This window comes from Corythoichthys intestinalis, chromosome 1 (assembly GCF_030265065.1).
Source record: "Corythoichthys intestinalis isolate RoL2023-P3 chromosome 1, ASM3026506v1, whole genome shotgun sequence".
Lineage (NCBI taxonomy): Eukaryota > Metazoa > Chordata > Actinopteri > Syngnathiformes > Syngnathidae > Corythoichthys > Corythoichthys intestinalis.
In genome coordinates, this window is record NC_080395.1 from 34,964,030 (window position 1) to 34,989,950 (window position 25,921).

General features: G+C 39.1%; 1 protein-coding gene across 1 annotated transcript in view; it reads left to right on the forward strand.

The window, feature by feature from the left end:
* The first annotated feature begins 385 nt into the window (after window positions 1–385).
* smyd3 (SET and MYND domain containing 3) overlaps window positions 386–25,921 on the forward strand; it is a 138,613-nt gene continuing 113,077 nt past the window's right edge. Inside the window, exon 1 of the mRNA XM_057851373.1 lies at window positions 386–546. Coding sequence (XP_057707356.1) covers window positions 386–546 — 161 coding nt within the window. The remainder of the gene's footprint in view (window positions 547–25,921) is intronic.

The following is a 25,921-nucleotide window of genomic DNA, read 5'->3' on the forward strand; positions in this document are numbered from 1 at the left end:
TTGAACTCGAATGTCACTGGAATAGAAACAGGCCGTTTTTGATGCAACATATCCGAATGACTTTTGCAATGTTTTTGTGACGCGAAGTGACCGCATCGTTTTGATTTGAAATGGTTTTTGCTCATTTTCCTTCTTCAATCCAATTTCTATATATTTAAAAAATATTTTTAAATAATTCTTAAAATCATGCTTTTAATCGTAGTTTTCTGTCATACGATCTTTCCATACCATTAAAAAAACACAAGGCTTGCCCAACATTGTTTCTCTAGATAAATTGTAAATTTTTATCGTTGTCAATAATGGCAGGGAACTGTGACGTCATGACGCACGTAGCGTAGATTCGTAAACAAAACGTCAGAGGCCCGCGCGAGCTTCCAAACGTGCAATGGCGTCCATGTTGGAGCGGTTCGTGAGTCCGGGCAAAGGTAACGGTCTGCGGGCGACGACTGCAATCAAAAGCGGGAGGTTGCTCTTTTCTGCCGAACCGCTGGCTACCTGTGTGTCGTCAAAAGTGGCCAAAGATGTGTGTCATTCCTGCTTCGCGAGGTAAGAGATGTCAATGTTCTTTTGTGATAGCGGCCCATGTGTTCTAAACGTAAGATAATACAAAATAAACTGCAGTAGTAGGTTTTATGCTACCTTTTAGCCCGTGCGGTTAGTAAACACAGATTTCTTCCTCTACTAACTTCCTATTTCTGTCAGCTTGTGGCCTCTAGATGGCGCAATTTCTCTACTTATTATTTCAAGGCAATCTGTTGGGGTAATAAAAAAAATATATAACGATCTAGCTCCTACACATGTACAACATATTTTGGGTCATGTCACCCACAAGGTCTACATGATTGGCCTACATATCCCAAAATGTGATGTCCACATATGTGGACACCACGTCTCTATTATAATTACAGTATAATTAGTTATATAGTTATTAGGGCTGTCAAACGATTAAAAATTTTAATCAAGTTAATCACAGCTTAAAAAGTAATTAATCGTAATTTATCGCAATTCAAACCATCTATAAAGTATGCCATATTTTTCTGTAAATTATTGTTGGAATGGAAAGATAAGACACAAGACGGATATATACATACAACATACTGTACATAAGTCCTGTATTTGTTTATTATAACAATAAATCCACAAATGGCATTATTAACATTCTTTCTGTTAAAGGGATCCACGGATAGAAAGAATTGTAGTTCTTAAAAGAAAAATGTTACAGTTACAACTTAAAGTAATTTTATATTAAAGCCCCTCTTCATGTTTTCGTTTTAATAAAATTTGTAAAAAAAAAAAAAAAAAAAAAATAATTGCATAGCTATTTTGATTGGAAATGCCAGGTAACTTTGCATTGTTGTTTAACTGTGTGAGAATAGGGCCTCATTACTACAGACTAAGTGCTTTTCTTTTTGTGAACATTATTTTTTTTGAGAGAGAGAGATAGGAATATTATTTTTGTTGTGCTTTCACTGAATGATAGTTATGTTTGTTGAGAAGGAGTTGCTGAAGCTTATGTCAATAAACAGCGCGATCCAATGAACGCCTGTGTCCACTCGCCTTTATAACATACAGTGCCTTGCAAAAGTATTCGGCCCCCTTGAATCTTGCAACCTTTCGCCACATTTCAGGCTTCAAACATAAAGATATGAAATATAATTTTTTTGTCAAGAATCAACAACAAGTGGGACACAATCGTGAAGTGGAACAACATTTATTGGATAATTTAAACTTTTTTAACAAATAAAAAACTGAAAAGTGGGGAGTGCAATATTATTCGGCCCCTTTACTTTCAGTGCAGCAAACTCACTCCAGAAGTTCAGTGAGGATCTCTGAATGATCCAATTTTGTCCTAAATGACCGATGATGATAAATAGAATCCACCTGTGTGTAATTAAGTCTCCGTATAAATGCACCTGCTCTGTGATAGTCTCAGGGTTCTGTTTAAAGTGCAGAAAGCATTATGAAAACCAAGGAACACACCAGGCAGGTCCGAGATACTGTTGTGGAGAAGTTTAAAGGCGGATTTGGATACAAAAAGATTTCCCAAGCTTTAAACATCTCAAGGAGCACTGTGCAAGCCATCATATTGAAATGGAAGGAGCATCAGACCACTGCAAATCTACCAAGACCCGGCCGTCCTTCCAAACTTTCTTCTCAAGCAAGGAGAAAACTGATCAGAGATGCAGCCAAGAGGCCCATGATCACTCTGGATGAACTGCAGAGATCTACAGCTGAGGTGGGAGAGTCTGTCCATAGGACAACAATCAGTCGTACACTGCACAAATCTGGCTGTTACGGATGGGGAGTAATTTTTCTTTTTGTTCAGGTATCTATGTTTTCCCTTTCACTTTATATTGGTTTATGTTGGTTTTCACCTGTATTTTTCCTTTGCAGTAGTTTCCACCTGTGTGATCACAGAAGGCCTCCACAGCGGGAACCACTTCCTCATTAGTTCATCATCAAATCACCTGTTTGTCCTGCCACTATATAAGTTGAATTGTTTGCTTGGTTCAGGAGAGGCGGTGGCAGCTCTCAATTTGGTTGTATTGGTTTGTTGAAGCCTGTTATGTTTTGACTTTGATTCTGTTTGTTTCAGTTTGCTTTCTGCCACTTGTTTATTAATGATCTCTTTTGTCTTTTTTTCTTTAGGTTGGCGCAGAGCACAGAGGTAGGGACTTTAGCTATACACCTGCAGGTATACATCGTGTCTCCCACCTCACGTAGGTAACCCTCTGTATTAGTCCATTAGATAGAGCGGCAACACCATCCATGTATTTTGGGGCACAAAAGGTGCCTGTCAATGTAGTGTTCTAGTTTGGGGGTTGTTTTGGGTTTTAGTTTTAGTTGGGGTTTTTGAAACTGTTTATTTGGTGTTTGCTGCATAGTGCAGGGGGTTGGGTAAATGTTTGTGTGCTCTGTGTCCATTGTTTCTTTTCTGTTAAATAAACTTTTTATTTGTAATTTTGACTTGTCACTGCCTCCTCATTGCACACCTGCCGTCTTATGTTACGCCGCGGCCCCTGACCACCAGGGGTACTCGTAACACTGGCCTTTATGGAAGAGTGGCAAGAAGAAAGCCATTTCTCAAAGATATCCATAAAAAGTCTCGTTTAAAGTTTGCCACAAGCCACCTGGGAGACACACCAAACATGTGGAAGAAGGCGCTCTGGTCAGATGAAACCAAAATTGAACTTTTTGGCCACAATGCAAAACGATATGTTTGGCGTAAAAGCAACACAGCTCATCACCCTGAACACACCATCCCCACTGTCAAACATGGTGGTGGCAGCATCATGGTTTGGGCCTGCTTTTCTTCAGCAGAGACAGGGAAGATGGTTAAAATTGACGGGAAGATGGATGCAGCCAAATACAGGAACATTCTGGAAGAAAACCTGTTGGTATCTGCACAAGACCTGAGACTGGGACGGAGATTTATCTTCCAACAGGACAATGATCCAAAACATAAAGCCAAATCTACAATGGAATGGTTGAAAAATAAAAGTATCCAGGTGTTAGAATGGCCAAGTCAAAGTCCAGACCTGAATCCAATCGAGAATCTGTGGAAAGAGCTGAAGACTGCTGTTCACAAACACTCTCCATCCAACCTCACTGAGCTCGAGCTGTTTTGCAAGGAAGAATGGGCAAGAATGTCAGTCTCTCGATGTGCAAAACTGATTGAAACATACCCCAAGTGACTTGCAGCTGTAATTGGAGCAAAAGGTGGCGCTACAAAGTATTAACGCAAGGGGGCCGAATAATATTGCACGTCCCACTTTTCAGTTTTTTATTTGTTAAAAAAGTTTAAATTATCCAATAAATTTTGTTCCACTTCACGATTGTGTCCCACTTGTTGATTCTTGACAAAAAAATTAAAATTTTATATCTTTATGTTTGAAGCCTGAAATGTGGCAGTGAGAAAGTTTTGCCTCATCGTTCCCCTGCTGCGGGCAGGAGTGCTCGTTGCCGGGGGCGCAGCTGGAAAATGACTGCTGGACAAACCGGCCGATGTCGGAGTGGGGAGCTGCTCGTGGGCAAGTCGAGGAAAGTGCATTCTCGGCGGGCACGCCTATATCGGCCGGCGACTATGGTGTGCGACAAGCCGCTGGTTGTCGGCTGTGTGACCTTCTTGGTGGACAGGGAGTATTTTCACCCACAAAATGCAAGCCACCTCCTTATTAAAACGTGTGCCATGATCCCAGTAATTGACATAATATAAAACACTTAGCTTACTCACCTCACAGTGGTCCCACAGTTGTCGGACTTGTTTTGGCCATTATCCACAGTGAACGGGAACTTTTTAAAACCTAAAAAGGCTCACACGCCTCTCCCTGGTGCAGCAACAAAAGCCTGCAGCACATTGGGCTGGCGTGATGCGAAAAATAAACGAAATAATCCGCAAAATCAGCTGAATTTGCAGTCATTCTGTATACTCTAGTATTCGCTGTATCCTGAAGATGATTGTCCCTCTGACGTCACATTCGCAATCTTCGTCAATCCAGGAAGTCAATCATTTTCATGGCGCAGGATTAAAAAAATTGAATAAATATATCGATGACTTCCACACACATCCAAGAGGTCTGTTTCATTTAGGAGCATAAAATACCCTGTGAAATATGAATTCAACATGCTTTTTGCTGTCATAGGCACTTTAAGCAGTTAATTGATCAAATTTCTTGCTATGCAAAAATGTTAAATGTATCATCAGTATTACTTTTATTTTTTGTTTTGTTAGAACAATTTATAATGTAGCTTACCTCCATATTTCATCCAGTTTGCCTCTTATGGGCATGTTGGCATTACTGTTGCAGGTGAGATGAACCATTCTCAATTGACTGCATGAGGCTCACTGTACTGGTCGCTAGCAATTAGCAGGGCAACACCCCCCCCCCCCCCCCCCAAAAAAAAAAAATTTACCCACGCACCTACTGGCATTATAAGTGGAAACACCAGTCTTAACACACTCCACTCAACATAATCTTTTGCAGACATCCTATAATCAGGTCTTTGCTGAATTTGATAGTGGGGGGGGGGGGTGTCAAAATAAGGGGCAGTTTACATGGCGACTCTGCGACACAAAGACGCAATGACTGAGTTGCGGACTCGCCTCGCGTGCATATGGTGTCGGCGAAGACGAAAAATTCTGAATCCTGCCTCCAAAGTGGAAGAATCCGATTTGGGGGGGATGAGGGGGGCTTCTGCGGCATGCATATCAAAGGCTCCTGCGGCGCGAGACAGCGCTGTTAACGTCAGCACTCGTACACGCCACATTGGGCGTGCGCAGCGGTGATACTAAATATTAAAAACAGCAAATATGGCGGAATGTCGGCTTTAATTTACTGTTTTAATAATATTTTAAAATTAAATATGTTGAACGTTTAAATTTTTGTGCCTTCTTGAACAAAAGAACAATGACATTGCTTCGAGTGGGCGGGCATATTTTTTTCCGGGCTGAGGGAGCTTGGTGGGGTCAAAGTGCATCATTCTCTGTCGCCAAGTAAATCTGCACTGCCCCCTAGGGCCTGGCATAAATACTACATTGTTTTCATGCGGAATTGCGACATTGTTCAAATGGAGACGCAAATGCAAATTTGAAATTGTTCGTATTCTCAGAGAGTCACCATGTAAACGGCCCCTAAGTGTTTGACCCAACATTGCGTTTGCGTGTACTCCCCTGAACACGTTCAGGTTAATAGAAAAATTGAGAGCAAACCCACTGCTACTATAAACTACAACCCTCAACACTGTTTTTTGGCATTTAATCCATACTGTATACAAGATGACAAATTTACCCTCTCACACCTGATCATAGAATAAAAACAAGATAAATCAATATTTTGTACCGTCACTGAATTCCATTATCCATGTAGTATGTGTGCATGCCGATATGTGTTGGTCAACTTGAGACATGTTCGAGGTTGTGTTTATGTTATTGAGATAGTAAACAAGTGGCACGGCTATATCTGTCAGGGGATGGGGGACCTCACTTGTGTGAGCCTGAGTCTGTCATTGATTTAATATTAGTGCGAGACATGTAAACTTGCTGTCCCCAAACAGCCAAAGAAGGACCACACAAGCGCACCTACAGATTGCTAAAGGCAATATAGAAGTGATGTGTGTGTTGTCCTGTTTTCATTAAACCATCATTAATCTCACAGCATGACATCAAGACTGTGTGTTTGACTGTGTCTCATCGCACCAACAACAGAAAGACACTTCTTATCTGTGAGTGTGTGGAGACATAAAGGAATTGTGCAGGTGGAAGTGCAGGGCATCAAAGCAGCCATTAATTACAGGTCTCGAAGGCTTGAATGTAAAGTCATGAGTGATGAATACTAAGAAACGACACACACACACACATGTATACCGAACGGATTGCAAGAGCCCCAGGTTAACAAACAACCATTAAGGAGAACTTTGATCAAGTGATGAAAACGGTAGGATCATGTTGGCATTTGAGAATGGAAAATGTTCTGCGTCAAAGTATGTATTATTAATGGTAAATTGTAAAATATTCAGTGTAGTGGACCCTTGGAGTTTGGAATTTATCTAATATTTATGCTTTTGGAATTAGGGATGTCCCGATCCAGGTTTTTGCACTTCCGATCCGATACCAATATTGTTTTGCACTTCCGAGCCGATACTGGCCGATACCGATACCGGCCTATCTGAGTATGTATTAAAGTTTAAAGTTATTTAGTTAGCCACCTTACTTAGTTGTCAGACTCGTGTTGAAAAAGGTTTTAGTACTCTTGATAACAACTAGCCAGCTGAATTAGGTGAATTTGAATAACACACAACGGTTGGTAACAAGAAACTGACCTGTTTATTCAGTGACAAATACAAAACATTATAAATAACAAACAGAGATGGCATAGTCAGTCAGTAAAACGTGCAAATAATATTGTAAACTATCTTAAAAAAGCAAAACACAAAAACAACCTCAGTGGAAAATCCCACAAACCCCCCCAAGCTATTAGATGCTTTTAATGTTTCGTGCATTAGTTACAAAAATTGTATAAAAAGCCTCTCAGGTTTAAATAAACGACTATTTCAGTATCAAGTTAACATTTTAAAACATTAAATAAAATACTCAAGTCCCCATTCTGTATCCGCAGCTTTAAACTACATTCAATTAATCTAATTTTGCGAATCAACTGTTAAAGCTGTTAAAATTGCTCCCATTATTCCATAATTTCCCTTCTGTCTACTTTCGACATGTGAAAGTTTTAAAACTGTTTTGAAGATAGATTCCAGTCATGATTTTGCCGATTTAGGAGTATTTTAGATAAAAAGTTAATTAGGTTCGCTTGGAAGGTTCACAACAGCCTACTAGGGAAGTCTCCTGCTTTAAGATGGCGGCTGTTTACTAACGAAACTAGTTTTGTATACTTCAGTGTTGCTAACGCCGTCGATTCTGTCATTTTGCATCTAGTTCTATATACATATGATCTCTTTTAACGACAGTAAAACGATGTTGACGTAGTTTGTAGCGGCTGTCAGCAGCAGTCAGGTATTCTTGTGTTTTTTATCCAGCGGCATGAGTTGAGCTAAAGCCGTGAGTTGAGCATTGGCATTACCCGGGTCTATGACAAGCATTATGTTTACTCTCGGGACGCAATGCGGTCTGTTTCTCATTGAAGACCGCACTGTGTATTAGTTCCGCTTTACTTGACATATTTCAATAATCGGAATTTGGATGTTTGTGAATCGTTCTCGAATCTTCCACGGCCGAATCGCTGAAGAATGTAATGACGGCTGGGCATGTTGTACCGTGGTTCTAAGTGTTGGATGGTGCGTCTTTACTCACGAGAGATAATGGCTCGTCATCCAGAATGGATTCTTCGGCAATGACTCTTGTTATTCCCTGGGCTTTGGGACTGTGGAGTGCCAGTTTGTCACGGATAGCAAAAGTTTCTGCCATTGTTAGTTGCGTAGGACCTTTCTTTTTGTCTTCGGTTTTCTTAACATACTCCTTTAATTGTTTGTGGTGGTATTTCGCTAAATGCTTGATTAGGTTGGTTGTATTAAAACTTCGTACAGCTTTACCACCACGCTTGACTTTATTGTGGCATATGTTGCACTCTGCCTGTTCGTCTTTGTCGTCCTTTAAAGAGCATACGACAAGAGAAAAAAAGTCTTAAATGGCATTATTATGTGAATTAGAATCATATTTTGAGACGATTCGACTATATACAACAATTTAGCAAAGCGCAGATGACGAGAAATTAGTCTTTTAATCTGCCGGTTAGCCACGCCTACCATTATAGGGCTTTAGCGTCCCCAACAGGTGGATGACGTCAGCGGTAAACTGGGCTCATCGGTTTTACTATTCAGCCCATTGAGGGGGAATTATTCAGAACGAGGAAAACGCGACGAGGAGTGCCGCAAAATGTCATTGTTTCTGTCTCTCTACTCCAATATCTTTACAGGATATTCTTTTTATCCAAGTATTTTTCCCCAAACCCTATATAAATGGCTTGAGAAGGGCCAGTCAGCCCGTTGAGGGGGAACTATTCACAACGAGGAAAACGCGACGAAGAGAGTGGCAAATGGTCATTGCTTCTGTCTCTTTACTTAAGTATTTTTACAGGATATTCTTTTTATCCAAGTATTTTCCCCAATTGCTAAATAAATGGCATGGTCATGACAAATAACAGTCTTGAGCTGAATGGAATATGAAATAATAAAAATGCATTTATTCAGGACGATATGGCAAAATTACTCCATAATGGTCAAAACTGTCGACTTCACCTTTACTGTCGCACCTCCCGAACGATATTTTATGACACCTAAATCGGACATATGTCATTTCCCTTCCTCGGCTTCGGAGAATGTAAACAAACCAGAAGGCGTGACAGCTAGCCGACATGCTAACCCGAACCGAGTGATGTTTCAAAGTCTTCGAAGCGGAAAATCACACATAACTAGCCTGGATTATTTGACATGTTGACCTGGTTGTCGATTGTCTTTGTGGATCGGCAAACCGCCCGGCGGACAGCAGTTTACAGTTTGTTCCCCGGAGGAGGGTGGCTGGAGTTGTTGTGCAGCTAACGTGCTGCTAATGAGCATGAGGAGAGCTTTTTACATGCCTGTCAATGATCAAACGTAAGTAGACCTTTATTTAAAGGAAGTTTGTAGTGTTTACTTTGTAATCGCTGTATTCGTATTTGACATAATACAAAACAAGATGTTTACTCACTTCCTCGTAAGTCCAGTGGTCCCACAGTAAATATCCACGGTGAATGGGAACCTTTTGAAACTCCAAAAAGGCGCATACGCCTCTCCCTCATACAGAATGATTTTTCTGCAGCTGTTTGGCTGGCGTGATGCGAAAAATAAACGTGTTAATCCACAAAATCAGCTGAATCCTTCGTCCTCATACACAACAGTACACTGTAGCGTGAAGAGGACGTCTTCTACCATACTCATCACAGCGCCCTCCTCCTCAATGCAAGACCGAAGCCGGAAGTCACTCATTTTCATGGCGCGGGATTTAAAAAACTAAATAAAAATAGCGATCGCTTCCACACACATCCAAGCGGTCCATATCATTCAGGGGCATAAAATAGCGCGTGTATTATGAAATAAACATGCTTTTTCGTGTCACATGCAAATGATCCCACACAGCTGAAATTTTTACTGATAAAGTCTCTTGGTAAATTGGGAGACGGTAATGTAAATGTAGTGTGTTGAATAGGAGTGGGAACCTCAGGGCACCTCACGATACGATACGATTCGCGATACAAGGCTCACGATAACGATTATATCACGATACAGCGATTATCGATGTATTGGTCAGAAATTGGATACATGAAATTCTACGATACAACTGTTGAAACGGAAAAAAAAAAAAAAAGATATTTGAAAATAGAAAAAAATACTGTTTAAGTCATTTATTAAACAGTGACACCTTTTCTGTGCAACATTGCTGTAAAATATAAATCTACTGCAAATTGTGCCCCTGCACATATAGAAGAAACCAACCACGACCACTGATATCGCTTGGAGAGATCAAAAAATAAATAAAAAGTGCCGTAGGTGTCAGCAGTTGAGCTTGGAGTGGGGCAATGATAAAATTGGTGGGTCTTTTCTTCGTATATGAACTTTGTTGCTTGGTTTGAGCACTTCCGCTATCTGCTTCAGCAATTAAGATGTCAGACTTGCTCAGTCACAGTCTTCCTCACCTTAAAAACAACAAAATAAAACAAAAAAATATTAGCTACTTCATAGCGTTTGAGTTGAAATCCTGATTTTTTTTTTTTTTTGTGTTGGAAGTATTGAATAAAAAAAAAAAATGAATTGAATGTATAGAAATTAAAAATTCAATAATTACCTATTTTTAATATGTAGGCTACATCAATAATTACCTATTTTTAATATGTAGGCTACATTAATTATCATGCACATCATTTTATATATCTTGGAACCTATTCAAACCATTTTTATAGCTTATTGTATCAAAATGACAGTAATAACAGTTTGTGTAGTAAACTAGATGGAAATTGGTTCTCAAATAAATCGGTAAATTCATGTGGGCTTGTTCGATATTCATTTTCATCCAGTTTAGGGTCCTGGTTTATTTTATATCATTCAACACCAAATGTCATCAAAATAATACATGTAAATTAAAAAGTCAATTACATTGCAAAATTTTCTTACCTCAAGTGATGAAAGCAAAGCTCACAAACTCCAGTGTCCACTACGTCACCAGCTCCCAGTGAAACTTATTTTTCTTAGACAATTCTTGCATACAGCAAAGTCCTTGTTCACCTTGCTTCCTTTCTTGTTGGTGTAAAATCTAAAGTGTGTCCCCATGTGTGATTTGTAGCAATATTTTTCTCATTTTTTCCTCCACCGTTCTCACGGAGCTTTTTTATTTTTTCAACCCACTTGGAGCTTCTCTTCTTCTCTAGACAACTTGTGCGCACTTTACCCTCACCGCCACTCCCGAGCGCCCCTAGTGGACCGCCAAGAAATTGCTCAACAAACATTGAGCAGTTTACAGCATCCATACTCCATTGTATGGCCAATATGTTAAATAAAAGTATCGATTCTTGGCGGGAGCATATCGATAACCCATCGGGTTGCAAAATATCGCGATATATCGCTGTATCGAGATATTGTCACACTCTTAGTGTTGAAGGTGTGCCGTAAAATGCGATTTTAGGGAAACCGAAGCAAAAACTGGAATGGATTATCTAAAGCGGTGCGCTGGAAAACCCGGACCGGATTTAAAAAAAAAAAAAAAAACTGGATCGGAAGTCTGGATCGGAATTTTTCCGTGTTGGCCGATCCGATACCGATGCGCATTTTTTTGCCCATATCGGTGTCCAATCCGATCCAAATATCTGGAATATTTGGAATGTAAGCGGAAGCAGAAGTCGCAGACTAAAATACTGCACAAGCACAGGAAGAACATTCAAACTCCACACTGCAAAGTACAAGCAGGGATTTGTACTCTAAACTAGAGATAGACCGATTATCGGCCGGGCCGATTATCGGGGCAGATATTTGGAAATTTGATGTATATCAGTATCGGCTTTTTGAGAAAAAAAGAAAAATCATAAAAATCCATTTAAAACTGGGTTATTTTGGCTCAGATGCAGCCACGCCTCTCTCCCCTGAACTAGTAGTCACCTCTTCCTCTGATTGGTTAAATGGTAAATGGAGTTACACTTGTATTGCGCCTTTCCACCTTTTTAAAGCCCTCAAAGCGCTTCACACTATATCCTAATGGATCATATATCAACTACTGGTGACGCAGCACTAGGAGCAATGTGGGGTTTAGTATCTTGCTCAAAGATACTTAGGCGGGGTCATCAGGGCTTTCTTTTCTGTGGAAAATTTTCAAAGAGCTATGTATTTTAACCTTTTATTCAACTTTAAAAGAGATGTTTCTGAGTCTAGGAAATTCAGGCACATCTTGAGCTATTATTTTCCATTTGTGTGATTCAATAAACATGCTTTAGGCATTTGAATGAAGTTCAGTGTTTGATTCATTAATTTTTTTATGCCAGTTTTGACACTTTTACTGCAAATGAATATCGGCTCCAAAAATCGGTTATCAGCCCCTAACTACTAATAATCAGTATCAGTCCTGAAAAACCCATATCGGTCGATCTCTACTCTTAACCTCAGAAATGTGAGGCAGATATACTACAACATATGGACATTAATATTTTATCGATAAGATATATTGATATCAATGAACAAAGAATGTTACACTCCCTCCCTGCTAGCACAACAGGCATAAACATTTGTTTGGTGAATACGATCTCTGGAATTATTTTCTAATTGGACACCATTAGGTCAGCCAATGTAGTCTAAATAGGCAAAAACACACAATGGAAAACTGTACCCAACATAAAAATAATGTCCAAAATATTTGTCATATTTTCGAGAATCGCTTAAAGCAGTTAGTTTTCTCCTGCCCCTTTAACCTGCCGTGCCAGGTGGTTGTTCCATATAGTACTTCGCTACTTCGCTCTTCAAACTTAGCATCCTTAGTCCATCTCGGGTTTTTTTCAATTAAAAAAAAAATACAGATGAGCTGTCCTAAGCCTATCGCTTAGTCTCACTCTCCCTCTCTCTTCCTGCTCTTTGTTGGTCAGGCAGTGCACTGGAGTTGCTTATTAAAGTTAACAATGATTGACAGACGTTTAATGTTTGAGCTTGCCACAGATGCCTGGAAGCAGAAGCTTCAAAGCGCTGCATGCGTCAATCATCATTAAACTTGTCAAACAGTTGCTGGGGCAACTCATTGTGTGTAAGCAAGCAGCTTGATCGGATTTGAGTGAACTCACTCAATGAAGCATTTAATAAAGACAAGCATTTTTATACTTGTTTAAAAATAATTCAGTGGGACATTAACTTGTTTAAAACGTATAATTATTACATTTCAAATGCTTAAAAACATGTATTAAAATTTATAAATATATACATAAGTTTTTTTTAAATTATACTTTGGGGAAAAAAGTGAAGAAACATGTCTTATATGTATCTTTTTCTAATGCTAAATCTGAATACATTGAACACACATACACAAAAAAAGAGGGGGTTGGCACTACAGTTTTTCACTAATCGCGGCGGGTTCTTGTCCCCATTAACCACGAAAAACGAGGCATCCACATATCAGTCTAGGAAAGATCCACTCGAGACCTGTTTCATTGGAGGAACCGTAAAAAAAATATGGCTGCTGATTGGACGATGGCTCCTCCCGTCACACTCGCGAAAACATCGTTTCCCGTCACAAAAAGCCTCCAGTGATGTTCTTTGCTCCTCTTCTAATCAGGACATTAAGTGTATTTAAGACAAAACTTTTATTAACCTCTCTTCATAAACCGCTTTGCACTCCGCCATAGTATTCAAGCAGATTGTGGCTTCTTGGTCACATTTGCAGCTCCTGCCTCTGACAACTTACCTGACAACTTACAAAAAATAGATTACTTCTGTCTGCATCCATTTTTTCAGAATTAAACATAAATCCAAAATTAACCCTAATGTCAAAAGTTGAAAATGCATTTCCTGAATCTTTTTTTTTTTTAATTTGCAGGGGGAAGTATTGCGATGCATGGATTAATAGATTTTTACCCATCCTAATAGATCTTGTTTTTCCACGAGTTTTATTTTGTGACTGGACATGTGCCGATTACCGGTTTTAAGGTATACCGTGGTATGAAAACATCACGGTTTTAAAACCACAAAATTTTCCGTCATACCGTCCCTATGGTAGTGGAGGCAGTGAAACTCCTGAACGCCCCCCCCCTCCCCCCCATCAAAACGAAATCACTGGTAAGGGAGTACTTCGGCTACAGAAAAATTACAGAATTCCACAGCTTAGTGGAGGAAGGCCAACCGACATGTAAAACATGTTTGCGGAGGGTGGCTGCCGTGGAGGCAATATCTCCCATATGATTTCGCATTAATACAAAATGAAAGGTTAGTAAACACTGTCATGAACGTTTCCCACCAGCTACGAGTTAACTCCAGCGTGTTTAGTAGAGGCGTGCGAAATTTCCGATTCTTAGATTATTCGCGATTCGGCCGTAGAAGATTCGAGAAGGATTCAAAAACTTTCAAATTCCAATTATTGAATTATACCAGATAAAGAGGAAGTAAAACACAGTCAGCGCGGTCTTTGGGACGCCATGAGGAACGGACCGAGAGTAAATATCATGTTCAACTCATGCCGCTAGATAAAAAAACAAAAAAACAATCATACCTGACTGCGGCCGACAGCTGCTACAAACAACGCCCGGTTGCTAGTTGCTACAAACAAACGGCTACAGTAGATATCATATATATGTAGAACTAGATGCAAAGGGACAGACGACGGCTGTGTTAGAACATGTATTATTGAACAGAGATGCGAAATGACGGACTTGCCGGCGTTAGTAAACAGCCGCCATCTTAAAGCAGTAGACTTCTCTAGAAGGCTCTGTTGTAGTGAACCCAATTAACTTTTTATTAGAGATGCACGATAATATCGGTCACCGATAATTATCGGCTGATAATGGCAATTATGACGTCACACATATAATCCAGATAAAACGAAATTCAACCGATAATGCAATCCGATAATTATATACTTGATTTAGCCTCCAAATGTGCGCAATCAACAGTTTTGTCCAATTCTGCTAGTTTTAAGGAGGTTGTTTTGCAGTGTAGTAATGTGATATATGTATGTTAGGAATGGCTTACTTTTAAAGGCATTTTTGTGCAACTTGGGTGTTTCTTCTCTCAGTAATTGTTGCCAAAAGCTTACCATTACACGTCATTGCCATCGTTTAGTTATTGGAATTTACTACTTGTTCACATTTGATGTGGAAAAAAATAGCACTAAATTACATTTTTGCACAGTAACATTTGATCTTTGTATACTTTAAAATTTTACGTACATATTTGAATAGAATTATCGGCGTGACATTATCGGTTATCGGGTGGAAGGGGCAGGAAATTATCGGTTATCGATATCGGTTGAATAATGACAGTTTGCTGAAGACATGTCAACAAAGCACATGGATTACTGGAACCATGATGAGACAGGCGGACTTTCTTGTGTACCGATACTTAAATATCTGTAGAAATGCGAGGGGTGTACTCACTTTTGTGATACACTGTATGTTCCAATTTACCAATACGCTTTAAAAAAAAAATCCTGTTCAATGGATTTTTTTTAACCCAGATATCTCAAACCAACAAATTTTGGAGCTGTAAATACAATATCGTGATATTTTGGCTTAAGGTTAAACTGTCAGAATCCCATTCTGGCACATACCTATTTGTGACCTTTTAGTTTACCCCTTATAAATACTAAAATGTTGCCTATATACACAAGTGTCTTTGAGAATGGAATAAAGACTCAATACATTTCCACAAAACAAGAATAAATGCAACACATTGTTTATGCATGAATCCGCGCATATTATATATTAGACTATGGTTAGTGCAGTTTATGTACTTTCTTCAGCATGTTGTGCACTATTCACTGACCACCTCATCTCTACTTCCCACTATAAGTGTATGTTGATGTAGTGCCACATAAAGAATACAGATGCATACTGTTGGCTAGCTTACAGGAAAAGATGAGAGCAGGGAAATCATGCAAGTTAGCGCTTCTCCTCCTCCACCTCGCCCATCCCTCGTTGCTTCGTTTCGATTTATTCTCCCATCTGCTTCTTCTGGCTTCTCTTGCTCTTTAGCTGCCTTCTTTCCTCATGCCTCCCACTCATCTGTCCATCATCCGTATGTATTTTTTGCTGTATCTACTGTTTTTCATAAAAAGGCTTATTTACTGTATGCTTCATTCAGATTGTTTGTCCTCCACTTTTCACAACTTTTCTTGCCTCCTGCAGTTTTGACGCATACGCACACACATGCTCGCACCCTTCATCAGTACAGTGAACCACAGACAAACACACATGTTGTCTAACTGTACAGCGACACTGAAGTTGTGGTTTGCGGTTCACTATTGCACTTCAACATTTTTTTTTCTTGGGGAATGTTGTATGATGAGTTTCAAATGCTAAGTGTTTTGGGAATAGTTTGAGATAACATTTTGAATTTATTTATTTAGGCAAGACTTTAAAAAAAGCTTGATAGCACTATTTCAAATGCTGAAACTGTTGTTATATTCTAGACTAGAGGAAGAAGCTGCGGTTTATTCCGTTGTGATTAAGGCACATGTATTATTTTGCATTAAAGGCTTATTCAGTAAAGAGCCTCAGGGTGAACACAATCTATTTCAGGAATCAGTTTGATGTCGTGAAACCGGAAAAATGGAAAATATAATGACAAATATCAAACAAGACGGGCTCAGGATGGCTGAGCGGTCAAAGGCACTGCGTCATAATTTACTCTAAGGCGTGGGTCTTTTACTTCTGCCAATGTGTTTTGACCTTATACTTACGTCAACTGGTCAGAATACATCTCGTTTAGTTTACAGTGGTCGTTTCTGTTAGCAAAGCAGAATCCAAGAACATGCAAACACCACACAGCAAAGGCACAACTGTTATTGAAACCTACAACCTCTGAACTTTGACACAGTCTGTTGTGCTAAGCCAGCCACATGGATCTTTTTGTGTATCATGAAAAACGAAATTTAGCAATTCGCTCGCTCTTTGTCTACCTTAAATATTTAATATCTATATTGCCAATACTGGGCCTGTAATCATTTGGGCTAAGTCGATGCCAAAATATGCACTGTGTCCTGCTACCAGTAGCACAATGCTATTTTGAGAGAGTGAGAACAAGGCAACGCGAATAACTGTTGTTGACACATAATTTATTGCATCCTGAAAACAATGTTGGCCATTTAATAAATCAGACAATAAATCAGCGATCCAGACAGCGACCAAATGGTTGCGTTTTGCGACTAAAATTAGAGCAAGTACGAGTTTTTTTTTTTCAGTCTAAGGGCCAAAATTAAAAAAAAAAAAAAAAAAAAAAAAAAAAAAAAAAGGACTATGAGATTAACTCATTCACTCCCTGACATTTTCACCGGAGCAAGGCCCTTCGCTCCCGGCCGTCTTACTGGATTTTGACTGATTTTGCAAGGCCCACAGAAAATTCTTTTCTATTGCTATATAAACATGAAACCCACCAAAAGAAAAATTACTCTCTTCTTTCAACAGAAAAAAAGTAAGTTCATATCTTTTTCCATTCTTTAGAAATCAGCATTAGAAAATAGCTTAGTCTGAGCAATTTTCCTATTTCTGATGAAAAAATGGAGAAATTGAGCTTTTTGTGAAAGCATACATTTCAAACATAACTTGGACTTTAACACAGCTATTTTTTGCTTTAGTTACATCCCAAACAACTAAATAATGTTTTCCTTTTACAAAATAACAGAAACAACAAGACAGAGCTTTTGATAGAATTTATTTACACATAACTAACTGAAAGATGACGCCATTGTGGCCGCAACAGCTGGTTAAACTTTTCCCTCATCACCGCTTGTTTCAAAAAGATGAATTTTTGGAGTCTCTGCGGGCTCTGCTCGCGAGCAGCACGGACTCAACAGCATCTAGTGGTCCCGGTCGTTCTGCTCGGTCGTCCAGCGTCTGGCATCCCGCCATCCTACCGGTTTTTCTGTTCGGTCGTCCGCCGCCTGGCATCCATTCGGTCGTCTTCCGCCGGCGCCTCGGCTTTGCGGCTTGGCCTTTCGTTGCAGTTGAATAGGGTTGCAGGTCTTACCAAATGCGCTACTGCCATCCAGTGGCCAGTTTTATTGCTTTAAAATGGATTTTCAGCTTTGTGCTTTCGAGCTAAATTGAATGAGAACCCAGAGATGTCTCTTTTGAAAAAAAAAAAAAAAAAAGGTAAAAGACGTATAAATACGTCTTTGGGACACTGAAACAATTAAAAATAGACCGTATTTATACGTTTTTGGGAGCAAATGAGTTAAAGTCGTACTTTTGCTACGAGAAAAAAATCGTATTATTACGTAGGGTTAAGCCGCTACGCACTTTAAGTACATGTACCTTAGCTGGGAGCTACGACGAAGCATTATATCATAAATCATTCTATGGATAATAATTTGAGGGAGATAAGCCAAAATATTTCCTTATTTGTAAAACCAATTTTAAAACACAAGATGCCTTCAATATTGTTAGTTTCAACGGAGGCGCTTACTCAGCTGCGTTACCACTATGTAATAATACGATTCTTTATTCTCGTAATAGTACGAGAAAAAAGTAGAACAGAAATGGAACAAAATTCCCATGTTAACCTAATTTCAAAGCAGTATACTGTATTGATACATGTCAAAGCTGATAAATAATAAAATATAGATTCATAAGTTTGTAGTTTTATGCATTTGTCATGAAATTTATCGGTTAAAAAGTGAAAATTAGAGGAAAACTTTGCATGTCGTTTTACAGTGTTCGCCCCTGAATCTTTTGCTTGCGCCCCTAACATTTTAAGTTAGGGGCCACTGTAATCCTATTGAAAAATTTTAGTCTGGAGCCCTTTAAATCGATATATGAAATGGCAAATGATAGTTTTTACTATATCGGATAATAAGTTGATATAGTATTTATTGTGTCAAACCTAACAATAACAAAAGTAGAATTTATCGCAAAACCTGTTGAGTGAAATAAGTGTAAGTACTGTACATATTTACAGATAAAGTTGAACGGACAAAAGATTTTAACTCAGTAAAATGTCCAGTATCCCAATTCTCCTGTATTTGTATCTGTTCAAAGGCATTAATCATTGGTTTGGTGAACCTTAATCTCATTAGAATGACATGAATGAAACTAGGGTCCCTTCTTTCACTTCCTTTACTTTTTGGGGCATTCTGGGGTCACAATTTAGCTCATTTACTGTTGATTTTGGGGCATTTCCAGGTTACTTCCTGTTGATTTCGGATTATTTTCAGCTGGTTTTGGGACATTTTGGGGTTATTTTGTAGTTCACTTCTCATTGGCTGTCAGTTGCCACGTTTACATGGAGCCAAATATTCCAATTACAATCGGAATATTTGTTCAAACCGAATAAATGTGTTCCATATAAACACCTCATTCGGAATGAACAGGCCCAAACTGAATGGAATTTCATTCCGATTCACAGGGGTGGAATATTCCTTTTCCCAACCCGATTAGAAGTAAAATTATATCATGTAAACAGGGAAGCGGAATGGTGTCTGGTTGCGTTCTTTCTGCACAGGCTCCATACTGACGTGGTGACGTCACTTTGGGACGTAAGTAACGTCACTTGCAACATGGCTTCCAAGCACAGCGCACCTAATTGGAGTCCGGCGGAAAGATTGTATTTAATTCAAACTTTAAAAGAATTGAATATAATTGCTCGCTTGGACGGGCGTAAAACGAGGAACAGTGAACTATTTAAAAAAGTTCACGAGAGGTTACACGAAGCCGGAATAGACCGGAGCGTTGACCAGATTAGAAACCGGTGGAAAACCGGCTACTACAAGGCAAAAGAGCAAAACAGCAGAAGCAGATACGACCCCACAAACACAACAAGTGGGTTAAAGTTAAAACAGCAGCACTCCGACGATCGATCTCCATGTTTTGCAACGTGACGCTTTGTTTTGATTAATCTGCGCATGTCAGACGGCAGTTGTCAAACGTCCTTTCGGAATAAAGGCAGTCACATGTAAATGCTGGATCGGAATAGATGAAGTGACATGTAAACAGCTGATCTGAAATTTCCATTCGGAATGATTTGAATCGGTATGAATAAAAGTCAGCATGTAAACGTGGCTACTGATGGCACTAGATGTCCAATCCATTTTGGCTCAGAGGGGGCAAATGAACGAATGTGACTACATACACAAAAGAGAGTCAAGTGCAGTAGTGCACACACTTCATCATACTAATCACAAATCTTCAGTTTTAGGGCGTCAATGTGAAAATTAAAACATGTGATTCTGTATCTGTATGTGCAGTATGCACGAGCTACAATATGTCTGTCAGGCAGAACAACAGCACGGGCCGAATCAGATCAGGATCCGGATCTGTATGTTAGACACCCCTGTTCTAGGCTGTTGACCAAATGCAGTGTGTGTGTATGGGGGGCATGCATACGAGCATATGCACATTTGCATCAGGATGTTCTCACATCACCGTGATGAAACAACCCCATCTGAAACCCCTCAGGTGTTAGTGAATCATCCTCCAAACAGCCATTAAGAACTTTGTAAGGGATCTGAGATGACTCTCAGTGCCACACAGCTGGTGTCTTTTTTTTCTTCACTGAACACACAAACACACATGCACTCGCAGTGACTGGTTTGATGCTTTTTACTGAGCTCTTCAAATAATCCAAAATTAAATTGTGCTCTAATTAAAGATCCGAAACAATTTAAATACCCATTTCTCCCCACTATTTAAATCTGCCTTGTCTGACGTGTTCGTTTCCCCAGACTGGAATACATTTTGACAGTTACTATTTCACCAATATACAGTATTTATTAATAGTAAATAGTACTCATATTGTGATTAAAAAAAAAAAAAAAAAGAAAGAAAGAAAGAAAATGTCTTATCTACCTAGCTCTTATTTCTTGTATTTATCCATGTTGTATCTTTATAAGGCTGCATCTTTGTACTCTCTACAGGGCTTACCCCAGGAAACTTGCAAAGCCTGATGGTCGATGTTTTCCGAAATTTTCAGGTTCATGGTGAATCAGTAACAGGCACACTTTTGCTCAATAGACAATGTTTATTGATTAGAAAATGCAGAATAAATGAGATTTATTGATTACAATCCCACAAGAGCAAGCAACAAGCATCAAAAACAAGCATAAAAAGGGTAACGATGACGCTAGATTTGAGTATGTCAATCCCAGAATCCCCGCGCTACGTTACAGCACAACCAGGTGTCCCTTAGCAATGAAAATAGCTTACCGTGACAAATGAGCGGGAGCCAACGCTCCGGTAAGGCAGCGAAGGAACAAAGCCAGGCGATCCGTACGTGACCCGCTGGCGGACTTCACTGATCGCCTGGAAATGCCTGGTTTTTGTAGGAACGCGCCACACGGGGGCGGAGACGGCCAACCTCCGCTCCCAGGCGCCGCGGCCCCGTCCAGTGACAAAACTACTTTTGGTTCAGCCCCCCGAAAAAGGGGCTTTTCTTTGCGTGGTTCCCAGATTGCGCCGTCCGGAAGCAGATGTTGTGTTCCCACAGTAAATATTATGAGTGCAAAACAAGTTATCTCGTGAGATTCCCTCCTAACTATGGAACCCAGGCGTGTAAGAAAAAATAAAAACAAACAAATTATCTCGTGAGATTCCCTCCTAACTATGGGACTATGGTGCAAAACAAGTTATCTCGTGAGATTCCCTCCTAACTATGTAACTCAAGGTAATAAACAATAGAAGTTGTTACAATCTAGGTCACAGAAGCAATCATACAGCACAAAGGCATAATGTAATATTTTTTTGGGGGGAAAAAAATAAATCAATAAAAATACAAACATTAAGTTGACTGGAATTTTGAAATTATGACTATTATCAAGAAAACCCTGGCAGCCCCCCATGCTTTTTAAGTACTGGGGGAACCATGTGTTTTTTTACTGAAGAGCTCTCGTTTTGTATGTTGTATGTTGTTGTCACGGTTTCACTATATCGAGTGTAATCTTTAAAACTTGTGGTTTTTTTTTTAACATTTTAACAGCATGCTGTGTATTGGCCCACAAGCATGTAAAATGTATTAGTTATGTTTGTTTCTAATTATCATGTATTTTACAGCTGTGGTATGAGTAAAAATTGCGGCATGGCGCTCTTGCTACTTAGACTGCAAATGAGAAAATGCAATCAAGCACAACCGGACAGCTCAGAGAAGAAGACCCCCACAAATTAATAACCTAAAACACATGCATGCAAAGAAGTAAATCTCACAGCACTGTGGTCAGTACTCTCGGGAAATTAATTACCATGCAACGCACACACACAAGGCGCGTGAGACGTGCTGAGGTAAGCCTAAAAAAGTAGTCTCGTTAAGCACAGTTTTAGGGACAGGTCATTTTCTTTTGTGCTTTTTTTCAATGCCCCTCTGCAACATTTTTTATTTTCTCTGAGCCTTTCTAAATTTAGATAAAATTTTGCTATTAAATCACAACTATTGGTAATTGCTTCACTGTATTGATTGAAAGATTGAAGGAAAAATAAGAGGCAGGGTGAGTGGCCTCTACAATTCAATGTTGGTAATGAAAGCAATCTAATGTTATTCATGAGTTTCCATACCGTGCTAGTGTTCTAACCTCGTTCGGTCCTGCCATCCATGAGATGTCACTTCACAAGGCATAGGAAGGAGGCAACATGAAGGGGTAGGAAGACGGGAGTTGAAGGGAGAGGAGAAAACAAAGATTAAAAGAGAGAATGTTGAGAGAGAGCATAATGAATTAAAATGGCTGAAGAAGAGCGTAAAGCAATGCGTTGAAAAAGATAACAGGCTCAGAATGGAAATATGATGTGACAGCTGTAATCTCATCAGAAAGTATAAGACGAAGACACTTTATTTTTCAGTTGTTCTTTGTATGTTTCCTCCTGTTTTTGCCTCTACTGTCTATATTTATACAGTTTTCATAAACACATGGTGTTATGGTGTTATACTTCCTAGATTCTGGTTGGCCTCGAATTTCTTCAGATTTACCAAGGAAATTGAACTGTTTAACAACATTTAAATGCCACACAAGGGTAAAAAAATTAAGTTTAAAAACTGGAGGAGATAAAATTGTGTCACACAAATGATTAAACTACAGTACGCACACTGATAGACATTTACCTGGGATTTTACAGTGTCCTGCTGGCAACATGGTTGCCTAGTAGTGCTTATAAGAACCATAGCATAATTACATCAGTGGCAGAAAAAATCCTAACCATAACTTTACATTAATATCATAGGAGCCAGGTGTTACTGTCTTTGTAGGTTAAATAGTACTGTAAACCTGACTTACAGTACAGGCTGGACATATAAACACCTCAACATATGATTCTTTCGACATTCGACGTAAAATTTGACTCTTCATTTGTCTCGACAAATGACGACATGCTCGAAATGCGACAATTTATACGTTAAGCTGACATTTATCTATTGTATTATTGTAACATCGGCAAGGAAGTCGCCAGCTTCGTCAGGTTTTTAATCATTTATTGTACAACATGTGCAACACAACACGCCTATTGTTCGCCGTAGCCGACGGCAACAGCAACAGAACATGAAAAGGGAAAGTAAAAACTCTTTACGCACCTCTCACTCGCTCGTCAGGCTGTTCAGGTACAGCATGCAAAACACAACCGCAATATTAGAACTCGATTTGTATTAGGAATTTTGCTATTTGTAATTGTACCTGCGGTATTTGTGAAGGATTTAGCATAAGTTTTTGGGCTGTGGAACGAATTATTCGGATTAGAATGTATTCTTATGGGAAAATCCCACTCGTCATACGACCATTTCGACTTACAACCCAGGTCCTGAAATGAATTAAATTATAGAGGTACCACTGTAATTTTATGACAGCACTGTTGCCAGTAAATCACTGTAAACTTGAACTATAGTAATGTACTGTTAACTCTCTCAGACACTTGAACGGTTCAGTTTTTCTCATTTGAAAAGAATTTCAAATATTGTTCTCAGTGTTTCAAGTGTGTTTGAGTTGTGAGTATGGTTCTCACAAGTCAAGGCAACACTGTACTCTATTTACATTTTTGGTGAGTGGGTGACATACAGTAGTTGCTTATCAGCATGGAAGTGGTCTCCATAACAACAGTTGCTCTGGCGTGATTATGAGTCACCTGCTATATACATGTGGGCTATAAATTTGTACTTACGTTGACCCCTGTGTAGTCACAGCGCAGGACTAATGGATTCACCTATTTGCAGATGTTTTTGTTTTTTTTTTAATTTCGTTAAAAGAAATATACAGTATATGTAACATTGTAATATGATGCTTTTATTTAGGGCGTTGGGGGTTAAACAATTAGCGATGCTCTATCAGTGTATGCATTTTGTATGAATGCATTTTCAGTGTATGTGATATCTGGACCCTATCCCCATAGTGGGGGTCTGTTTAACTGTATACCATATAAACCACAGTATATTACCGTAGATTGACAAAATATTAACAACTGCTCTTCATATTTTGTGGTATTGTCCTTCCCTCAGTCCGCAACCACAATCAAACATCTCTTTCAAATTGAGCACTGTAAAGCAAGACCTATATTGTAGTTAGCAAAATGCATAATGAGTGGCAATGCATTACTGAGCCTACTACAAAGAGAGACCAGACCAGTTTATGTATTATAATCTCGCACAATATTCTTCGCTTGTTACAACCAATTAGAAGATTTTTCTAGAGAATTATAAAATATGACTGAGGCCTGTTGCTTGAGTTTTAAAACTGCCATTGATCAAGCATCTTAAAAAAAAAAAAAACAAGCAAAAACAAAATTGTCAGATTTTTTTTTAAAACTGGTTCTATAAAATGTGTGATTTATACTTTACTCCAAAATACGGTTACACTTTATTTGAACTTGGTGTCATAAGATTGTCATAATGGTGACATGACACCAGTCATGAATGTGAATGAGGGCTTAAAATGACAGGGAAACGCGGGGGGCAGCCAGGTGGTATGGACCCAAATGCAGGAAAAAGGAGGTGAGGCAGATGAACAGTGCAAAAAAGGATTTAATTAAAGCCAACAAAAAAAAGTACAAAACAAAGGCTGTGGTAATGCAAAGAAAGCACTGAGGTAAAGAAAAACTGTCACTAACAAAAGACTGCTTTTCAAAAAACTTACTTGGGACACGAGGGCTTGGATAGACGCGAAAGTGGTGACCAGAATGTGGACATGGACATTGAACAATGACGCAACAAGGAGTGAAAAGAAACTGGGAGCTTATATACACACGCAGACAAAGGGTAACGAGACAATGAGGAACAGATGGGTGACACAGGAGGACGCAGATTGGAGGATACACTAGGAGCAGGCACGACAGGTGAAATCAATGGGCAATCACAAGGACACACTAGGAGGGAACCAACACAAAACTTAACATTAAAACTGAGTGTAATTTAGTAAATTAAGTCACTTTTGATGCAGTATTAAGATTTTTTTCAAATGTCATTGGGTTGTGCTTAGGACACTTAATGACATCTGTCATAAGCATTGATTAATGTTCATGACAGGGTCATGTCATAATTATGACGGTTTTGTGCCACAGAGTTCAAATAAAATGTTACTCAAAATACTCAAGTATTTCTATACTTTGATAAAAAAAAATAAAAATAATAATAATAATAATAATATACCTATCCAATAGAGGCGTGCGAAATTTCCAATTCTTCTATTATTCGCAATTCGGCCGTGGAAGATTCGAGAACGATTCACAAACATCCTTTATTCCGATTATTGAATTATACCAGGTAAGCGGAACTAAAACAGTCAGTGCGGTCTTCCGGACGCAATGAGGAACAGACCAAGAGTAAATATCATGTTCAACTCATGCCGCTAGTTAAAAATAATTCCTGACTACGGCCGACAGCTTCTTCAAACAATGCCCAGTTGCGAGTTGCTACAAACATACGGCCACATACGGCGGTAGTTATTACATATATGTAGAACTAGATACGAAATGACAGACGACAGCAGTCTTAGAACATGTATAGAGAACTAGATGGGAAATGACAGAATTGCCGGTGTTAGTAAACAGCCGCCATCTTAAAGCAGTAGACTTCTCTAGAAGGCTCTGTTGTAGCGGACCTAATTAACTTTTTATATAAAATATTTCTAAATCGGCAAAATCTTGACTTGAATCTATCTTTAAATGATGAAACAGTTTTAAAACTTTCACATGTCGAAAGTAGACAGAAGGGAAATTATGGAATATCGGGAGCAATTATAACAACTTTAATGGTTGATTCACAACATTAAATTAATTAAATGTAGTTTAAAGCTGCT